We start from the raw sequence: 9,851 nt of genomic DNA, 5'->3' as shown, positions 1-9,851 counted from the left end.
TATCACATGGTGAGAAAGTGAGCAGAAACATCTTTTACTTCACTCTTATACTTACATTAAGTTTCTGTTATTCCTGTTTTTATATATATATATATATATATATATATATATATATATTTTTTTGTTATCCTTCCTTGCTATTTTCTGCACAAACTGTAAAATAATTTGATATGCATGATGCATTTCAAACATTTTATTAATCATAGTTTAAAGTAATAATAATAATAATAGTAATAATAATAATAATAATAATAACCTCTCCCTATACTAAATGCATTCTTGGGCTGAGTTTGAGGTATAGAAACAGACAGAATGATAGACAGACAGGCAGATTTCTCTCTTTATAATTGAGAAGGAATAAAGTAAAAAGTGACAATAAGAAATAAGATGAAGTTTCAAACACATATTTCAAATCACTGTTTAAAAAAAGCAGATGAAAGAAAATATGGGGAACAGAAAATGTGGAGGACAGAAAACGTTGAGGACTGAAAACGCGGGTGACAGAAAACCTTGGACAGAAAAACATAGAGGACAGAAATTGTGAAGTACAGAAAATATTGAGGACAGAAACAGGAGGGATAGAAAACATGAGGGCCAGAAAATGCGGGTGACAGAAAACCTGGGGGACACAAAACATTGAGGACAGAAAATGTGAGAGACAGAAAACACTGAAGGCAGAAAACGTGAGGGAGAGAAAACATTGAGGATAGAAAATGTGAAGGACAGAAAACGTGAGGGACAGAAAACATGATTTAAAAAAAAATATATTATGATACTATCATAAGCCATGATAGAACGTGTGTGTGTATAGATGAGCTCTTTGCTGAGTGTTTGTGTGTGTGTGTGTCTTTGTGTCAGTGAGCATTTCTCTGAGTGTGTCTTTGTGCTGATGATCTTTTCTCCAAGTGTGTGTGTGTGTGTGTGTGTGTGTGTGTGTGTGTGACAGCAGTGTCCACAGGAAACCGTCCCACAGCCAAACTATGACTAATAACTCCAGCATGCTCTGAAAATTAGGCACCACCTGTCGCACTGTTCTCCTTTTAAACCTGCCCCCCACTGCCCAACCTCTCTCTCTCTCTCTCTCTCTCTCACACACACACACACACACACACACACACACACACACAATGAGCAACTCAGGAAGGAAAAGAAAAGGCAGTGTAGCGCTAAAGAAAGCTGAGAGCGTGGGTATAAAAGTTAAGGGATAAAAATCTTAGAAAACAATCTGCGATGCACTTTGTGTGTGTGTGTGTATGTGTATGAGTGTGTGTGTGAGTGTGTGTGTCCATAGCCTGGCTCTCAGAGGTTGGTGTGGGAGGGAATGAGAGGAAAAAGAAGATGAAGAAAATGAAGACAGAGTGGGAGAGAGAGAAAAGACAGCAGAGAGCTAGTTGAGAAACGTGGTTTGTGTTAAAACGTGGCGTGATGCTTGTCGCTCGTATCCATTGCAGCGTGAACTCTTCATCACGAGGCTCAGAGAGAACCTTTTAATGGTGACAAGTGTCTGAAAACAAAGCCAGAGACGATTTCAAGTGCAAACTTTGTGAACAGCAAAAATACACAGAGTCACTTCTAATGTGGGCCTGAATTTCACATCTTACTCTATTAGGCATGAAGTGTTGACGGGCAGCATTAGGGTGTATTAGGGAGGCTTTAGGGTGTTGGGGAAGGGCTTTAAGGTGTTTTAAGGAGGTATTAGGGTGTTGGGGAAGGGCTTTAAGGTGTTTTAAGGAGGTATTAGGGTGTTGCGGAAGGGCTTTAAGGTGTTTTAAGGAGGTATTAGGGTGTTGGGGAAGGGCTTTAAGGTGTTTTAAAGAAGGCATTAGGGTGTTCGGGATTGGCTTTAAGGTGTTTTATGGAGGTATTAGGGTGTTGGGGAAGGGCTTTAAGGTGTTTTATGGAGGTATTAGGGTGTTGGGGAAGGGCTTTAAGGTGTTTTATGGAGGTATTAGGGTGTTGGGGAAGGGCTTTAAGGTGTTTTATGGAGGTATTAGGGTGTTGGGGAAGGGCTTTAAGGTGTTTTATGAAGGCATTAGGGTGTTGGGGAAGGGCTTTAAGGTGTTTTAAAGAAGGCATTAGGGTGTTCGGGATTGGCTTTAAGGTGTTTTATGGAGGTATTAGGGTGTTGGGGAAGGGCTTTAAGGTGTTTTATGGAGGTATTAGGGTGTTGGGGAAGGGCTTTAAGGTGTTTTATGGAGGCATTAGGGTGTTGAGGAAGGGCTTTAAGGTGTTTTAAAGAAGGCATTAGGGTGTTCGGGATTGGCTTTAAGGTGTTTTATGGAGGTATTAGGGTGTTGGGGAAGGGCTTTAAGGTGTTTTATGGAGGTATTAGGGTGTTGGGGAAGGGCTTTAAGGTGTTTTATGGAGGCATTAGGGTGTTGAGGAAGGGCTTTAAGGTGTTTTATGGAGGCATTAGTGTGGTTTTAAGGCTTTAGAGGTGTTTTATGGAGGCTTCAGGGTGTTTTATGGAAGCATTAGCATATTGGGGAAGGGTTTTAAGGTGTTTTATGGAGTGTTTCTGGTGTTTTATGAAGTCAAGTAAAATTTTATTTATAAAGCACATTTAAAGATAACAGTAATTGGTCCAAAGTGCTCATCAACATCAAACAGCATCACCGTAAATAGGAACTGAAGACAAAGAATAATAAAAAAAAATGTAAAGAGAAGATTTTAAAATGACTAAAGACGGAACGGACCTCACATGAAAGCAGTGACTGTTCCAGAATTTGGGACCAAACACACAAAAGTTTTGGCCACCCTTTGTCTTAGTACAACAACAGGGGACAGATAGAAGAAGTTGATTACAGGATCTTAGCATTCTGGTAGGAGAGTAAGGGTGAAGAAGGTCAGTAATCTTCTGTGGAGCAAGACCATAAAGAGCTTTACATGCATAAATAAGAATTTTAAAATCAATATGAAGGCTTAGTAGTTAGCATGTTCGCCTCACACCTCCAGGGTCGGGGGTACGATTCCCACCGTGGCCCTGTGTGTGTGGAGTTTGCATGTTCTCCCCGTGCTGTGGGGGTTTCCTCCGGGTACTCCGGTTTCCTCCCCCAGTCCAAAGACATGCATGGTAGGCTGATTGGCATGTCCAAAGTGTCCGTAGTGTATGAATGGGTGTGTGAGTGTGCCCTGCGATGGATTGGCACCCTGTCCAGGGTGTTCCCCGCCTTGTGCCTGATGCTTCCTGGGATAGGCTCCAGGTTTCCCGTGACCCTGAAAAGGATAAGCGGTATAGAAAATGGATGGATGGATGGAATATGAAGGCTATGGTATTTATTTGGGGGCTTTATGTTGTTTATGGAGGCTTTAGACTGCTTTGGAAGGATTTGTGGTGCTTTATTGAGGTTTTAGGGTACTGGGGAAGGGCCTTAGATTGATTTGTAGGGTTTGGTGTGTTGTTTGGGGACTTTAGTGTGCTGGGGAAGGGCTTTAGATTGTTTTGTAGACTTTTAGGCTGTATTTTGAGTGTTTTAGCGTGTTAGGGAAGGGCTTTAGCCTGCTTTTGAAGGTTTTATGGTGTTTACAGGGCTTTAGGTTGTTGAGAACACTTACTGAGCACTGGAGGAAGCTATAAGATTTGAGAGTGATATTTGGAATACTCTGCTATAATAACTCCATCTGCAAAATGAAATATACATTACGCTTCATGTTATTTCCGGCACACTTTTCCAGAAGCTTTTAGGATAATAGTTTATGAGTGTGTGTGTGTGTGTGTGTGTGTGTGTGTGTGTGTGTGTGTGTGCACGCATTAAAAGCAGAGGGTTTTCTCAATGTACCCACAATCCCACTGAGACTCCCACATAAGCACTCCCTCATTCTCTTACTCACTTTGTCTTTCCTCCTCTCTCTTATCTCCCTCATTCATATCTCTCTCACTCTCCGTCCCACTGTCCATCCATCTGTCCCCCATTTTCTCTCTCGATTTGTTTCTTCCTGCTTTTCTCATCCTCTCTGTCTCACCATGTACAGTAACTCAGGTCAGATCCTCATCATTAGCATGAACAAGTTCAGTTACACTGTTACACACAAACATCACACACCAGCACGTTTATTAATATTCACTTATTCTAATTCATTAAGGTTAACCATACTTATTTGCTGAAAGAACATTCGGGAACACTCGGGAAGGGTAGGAGCCACATGGTGCCATTTTAGTATACATTTTTCCAAAATCCTGAAGCACCAAGCAATAATTATGCTATGTTGTGCATGCAAATGACACTATATGACACTAAGTATGTGCAGTCTGCCTAATGACTGAGTTCAGATTGTGTGTTTCACTGCCACATACCAGTTGATGAAATTTCCGCCCTGCTAGATCTACCTCGATCATTATTGCGAAATGGAAGCATCTAGAAGCTACAACAGCTCATCCACGAAGCGGTAGATCCCGCAAACTCAGGATGTGTGTAACATGTAAAAAATGCCTATCCACTGTTGCACTACTCACCACAGTATTCCAAACTGCCTCTGGAAGCAACATCAGCACAAGAACTGTGGATCAGGAGCTTCATGAATTGAGTTTCATGGCTGAGCAGCTGCACACAAGCCTAAGATCACTACATGCAATGCCAAGAGTTGAATGGAGTGACAAAAAGAACTGAAGCCGTTAAAAAGGGTTCTCTGGAGTGATGAATCATGATTCATGATCTGGCAGTCTGATGGATGACTCTGGGTTTGGCAGATGCCAGGAGAACGCTACCTTCCAGACTACAGTGGGGCAGTGGTGGCTCAATGGTTAAGGCTCTGGATTACTGACCAGAAGATTGGGAGCTCAAGTCCCACCACCACCAAGCTGCCATTGTTGGACCATTGTTGGGCCATTGGTCAAGGTCTTCTGACCCCAGCTTCCTAAGAAGCTGGGATATGTGAAAAAAGAATTTCATTGTGATGTATATGTGACAAATAAAGGCTTCTTCTTCAGTAGTAAAGTGTGGTGGAGGAGGGATAATGGGCTGGTCAGGGTTTAGGCCCCTTGGCTCCACCAAAGGGGAATGTTAATGCTACAGAAATTACATTTTAGTCAATTGTATGCTTCCAACTTTGTGGAAACAGACTGTGGAAGGCAATTTCCTGTTCCAGCATGACAGCATGATCCATAAAGACCTGGTTTGACAAGTTTGGTGAGGAGGAACTGCAGTGGCCTGCACAGAACCCTGACCTCAACCCAAGTGAGCCGCTTTAGGTTGAATTGGAACGTTGGTTGCGAGCTAGGTCTTCTCGCCCAACATCAGTGTCTAACCTCACTAATGATCTTGTGGCTGAATGAACAAATCCCCACAGCCACGCTCCAAATCTTGTAGAAAGCCTTCCCAGAAGAGTGAGAAGCTGCATGAGATGGGGGGATACATCCAGGAGCTACATACTCAATACATTATACTGAGTGTAAAAAATACTGTATAATACATAGTACAACATTATGGCCTCTTGGACCTGGCCAAGGTGCGTTCATTTATAGGAAGGAATCAAAATCAATTTGGGGCATTAAACCAAAAGCAGTCGTGAAATCGCTGCAGTGCCAGAGCTCTTGGCCGACCTTGACTTCCTGGCCTCAGTTACTGGAACGTCACAGCTTTTTTGCTGCAGTGTCTGACACTCTGAGGTCACTTCTGTGATGAGTCATATCAGGCTGAAGACTTTATTGGAGGTAATTTGTTTTTCCTAAATAAAGTTCGCACATAGGAAACACACATAAACATACTGTACACTACACACACACACACACACTTACTTCACGTCTCTCATACCTCATGCTTTTACCTCAGGGTTTTAGGGTGCTGATGAAAGGTTCTGAGTTGTTGAGGAAGGCTTTTACTATGTTGAGTAAGGGTTTTACGGTGTTGAGGATGGGTTTTAAGGTGTGGAAGAAAGGTTTTAAGGTGTTGAGGAAGGGTTTTAAAGTGTTGAGGAAGGGTTTTAGGGTGTTAAAGAAGGGTTTTAAGGTGTTGAAGTTTTTAATATGTTGAAGAAAGGGTTTCAGCATGTTGAGGAAGGGTTTTAAGGTGTTGAAGAAAGGGTTTTAGCATGTTTAGGAAGGGTTTTAAGGCGTTGAAGCGTTTTAGGGTGTTAAAGAAGGGTTTTAAGGTGTTGAGGAAGGTTTTAATAGGTTGAAGAAAGGTTTTTAAGATGTTGAGTATGAGTTTTAAAGTGTTTAGGAAGGGTTTTAGGGTGTTGAGGATGGGTTGTAGGATGTTGTCCTTCTTTTTCCTCACCTTTATCTATTTTCCCTCAATCTCTCTAAATATCCACTCTCTCTTTTTTCCTCTTGGTTTTGTGTTCCTCCTACTCTCCATCTGTTTTTTAAATATTCTCTCCTCACCTCTTCCTGTGCTTTCCTCTCTTTCTTTCCCTTATCAAACTCCTATAAATATCTCTCCCTGACCTGAAATATCAACCTGACCAATATCTCATGCTCTCCCTGTCTCTCACTGTTTCTCTTTCACTCCTCTATCTATCTATCTATCTATACAGTATCCCACAAAAGTGAGTACACCCCTCACATTTTTGTAAATATTTGATTATATCTTTTCATGTGACAACACTGAAGAAATGACACTTTGCTACAATGTAAAGTAGTGATTGTACAGCTTGTGTAACAGTGTGAATTTGCTGTCCCCTCAAAATAACTCAACACACAGCCATTAATGTCTAAACCACTGGCAACAAAAGTGAATACACCCCTAATGAAAATGTCCCAATTGGGCCCAATGTGCCAATATTTTATGTGGCCACCATTATTTTCCAGCACTGCCTTAACCCTCTTGGGCATGGAGTTCACCAGAGCTTCACAGGTTGCCACTGGAGTCCTCTTCCACTCCTCCATGATGACATCACGAAACTGGTGGATGTTAGAGACCTTGTGCTCCTCCACCTTCCATTTGAAGATGCCCCACAGATACTCAATAGGGTTTAGGTCTGGAGACATGCTTGGCCAGTCCATCTCCTTCACCCTCAGCTTCTTTAGCGAGGCAGTGGTTGTCTTGGAGGTGTGTTTGGGATCGTTATCATGCTGGAACACTGCCCTGAGGCCCAGTCTCCGAAGGAAGGGGATCATTCTCTGCTTCAGTACGTCACAGTACATGCTGGCATTCATGGTTCCCTCAGTGAACTGTAGCTCCCCAGTGCCGGCAGCACTCATGCAGCCCCAGACCATGACACTCCCACCACCATGCTTGACTGTAGGCAAGACACACCTGTCTTTGTACTCCTCACCTGGTTGCCGCCACACACGCTTGACACCATCTGAACCAAATAAGGTTATCTTGGTCTCATCAGACCACAGGACATGGTTCCAGTAATCCATGTCCTTAGTCTGCTTGTCTTCAGCAAACTGTTTGTGGGCTTTCTTGTGCATCATCTTTAGAAGAGGCTTCCTTCTGGGACGACAGCCATGCAGACCAATTTGATGCAGTGTGCGGCGTATGGTCTGAGCACTGACAGGCTGACCCCCCACCCCTTCAACCTCTGCAGCAATGCTGGCAGCACTCATACGTCTATTTCCCAAAGACAACCTCTGGATATGACGCTGAGCACGTGCACTCAACTTCTTTGGTCCACCATGGCGAAGCCTGTTCTGAGTGGAACCTGTCCTGTTAAACCGCTGTATGGTCTTGGCCACCGTGCTGCAGCTCAGTGTCAGGGTCTTGGCAATCTTCTTATAGCATAGGCCATCTTTATGTAGAGCAACAATTCTTTTTTTCAGATCCTCAGAGAGTTCATTGCCATGAGGTGCCACGTTGAACTTCCAGTGACCAGTATGAGGGAGTGTGAGAGCGATGACACCAAATTTAACACACCTGCTCCCCATTCACACCTGAGACCTTGTAACACTAACAAGTCACATGACACCGGGGAGGGAAAATGACTAATTGGGCCCAATTTGGACATTTTCATTAGGGGTGTACTCACTTTTGTTGCCAGCGGTTTAGACATTAATGGCTGTGTGTTGAGTTATTTTGAGGGGACAGCAAATTCACACTGTTATACAAGCTGTACACTCACTACTTTACATTGTAGCAAAGTGTCAATTCTTCAGTGTTGTCACATGAAAAGATATAATCAAATATTTACAAAAATGTGAGGGGTGTACTCACTTTTGTGAGATACTGTAACCTTCTTTCCTTCTCTCTCTCTCTCTCTCTCATGTCCCAGTTGTAGAGATTTTACAGTCTTCTTATTAACACTCTGATTAAAGTGCAGTCTGATTTACAGCACGGCCTGTGGGGAGGAAATGGGGTTCAGGTGTGTGGGTGTGTGTGAGAAAGAGAAAGAGAGAGAGAAAGAGAGAGAGAGAGAGAAAGAGATCATGAGAACACGTGCCTTGTGTGGTCTGAGGAATAAAAGAGACAGAGAACACGAGAGAGAGAGAGAGAGAAAGAGAGAGAAAGAGATCATGAGAACACGTGCCTTGTGTGGTCTAAGGAATAAAAGAGACGGAGAGCAAGAGAGAGAGAGAGAGAGAGAGAGAGAGAGAGAAGGAAAGAGACCAAGTCCCAGATGAAATGTATCTGCTATTGCTTTGATCCAGTTACTGCACACAGGTGGAACACACTCTCCAAACGTGTTGTGTGTGTGTGTGTTTGTGTGTGTGTGTTACAGAGAAATCACGACAGCAGTAGTGTAGTTTTAATGGAAGAGGTGTGTGTGTGTGTGTGTGAGTGAGAGAGTGAGAGCGAGAGAGAGAGAGAGAGAGAGAGAGAGAGAGAGAGGATGAAAATGATGTTTTCTGTTCTACAGTAGATGAACAGCTCCCCTTGGTGGCTGCCATGCATCTAGTCTCTCTCTGTGTGTGTGTGTGTGTGCATGTGTAACCTGTCGTGTGGGTTCAGGAACACGGTAGCGGCAGCAGAAGTGTGTGAGACGGACGGCTGTGTTCAAGCTAATCCGATGACCCACTGACACGTACACGGGTTTAGTGCTGCGGTCTGAACTGCGCAGAGCCTGAGAACACACATGCACGCGCACACACACACACACACACAGTATTGTAGTTACACTAACAAAGTAATAATTAATTAAATAAATAAATGAATAAATCTCACCTTTCCCAGTATTTTTCCTGAATCAGTGACAAGTGGGAAAGTGTCACCTGCTTTACTCAAAGCGCTGATCTATACACACAACCACACACACACACACACACAGTGAGAGAAGCCATTGTCGTAATACACACGTCAGACTGAAGCAACATGCTGAAACACACTGAATTCGGTTACACAAGTGCATGATGTAACAGTGTGTGTGAGCAGATATTCATAAATATGAAATGTGCTGGAGGTGTGATGTGTGTGTCCTTTTTTAAACTGGATGGAGGTAGAGAGGTGCCAAATACTTTGTGCAGTGCAACAAATAGGCTGCAGTCGGTGACCTGTATGGACCTGAACACCAACGCTAAAAGGGACCAATCAGCTTTCAGTTATTGAAGCGTGCTCTAACAAAGGGGGCGGGGCTTTTACCTGTGACATGTGCTCATCATTCTTGACCACACCTTGCACCTGGAGCAGGTTTTTAGCCACACCCACACAGGGCAGGTCCAGCAGCACGCCGAGGTGACATGCCAAACCGAACTCTACATGTGCGCACACACACACACACACACACCAGGTGTACAAGATTAATTGAGTGGTAAATGAAATGCAGAGTGTGTGTTGAGCTCTTCTCCACACTGACCTCGGTAGTGAAACAGGCCGTTCCCGTCCACAATCAACACCTGCACAAAGACAGGAACAATGACTGGTCACCACACTCACAATACACTCCAAATTATTATTATTATTATTATTAGTAGTAGTAGTAGTAGTAGTAGTAGTAGTATTTATTACAAAGCAAATAAATCTGAGTTAGAGGAA

The 9,851-nt window shown here is 43.3% G+C and overlaps 1 protein-coding gene across 4 annotated transcripts in view; it reads right to left on the bottom strand.

Annotated features, from left to right (window-relative positions):
• The window catches only part of LOC128616225 (endonuclease V-like), a 40,008-nt gene that overhangs the window by 25,400 nt on the left and 4,757 nt on the right, over positions 1–9,851 (bottom strand). For all 4 annotated transcript variants that reach the window (XR_008387389.1, XM_053638794.1, XM_053638795.1 and 1 more), the window contains exons 4-7: positions 9,673–9,712; positions 9,459–9,571; positions 9,045–9,113; positions 8,815–8,943 (exon numbers count right to left, since the gene is read on the bottom strand). Coding sequence is in view for 3 of the 4 variants with exons in the window: in XM_053638794.1 (XP_053494769.1) it covers positions 8,815–8,943; positions 9,045–9,113; positions 9,459–9,571; positions 9,673–9,712 (351 nt within the window). In the remaining variant the exon portion in view is untranslated. The remainder of the gene's footprint in view (positions 1–8,814; positions 8,944–9,044; positions 9,114–9,458; positions 9,572–9,672; positions 9,713–9,851) is intronic.

Source organism: Ictalurus furcatus, chromosome 12 (genome assembly GCF_023375685.1).
Source record: "Ictalurus furcatus strain D&B chromosome 12, Billie_1.0, whole genome shotgun sequence".
Lineage (NCBI taxonomy): Eukaryota > Metazoa > Chordata > Actinopteri > Siluriformes > Ictaluridae > Ictalurus > Ictalurus furcatus.
Note: the sequence above shows the minus strand (reverse complement) of the source record. Positions and strands in the feature narration are given on the sequence as shown.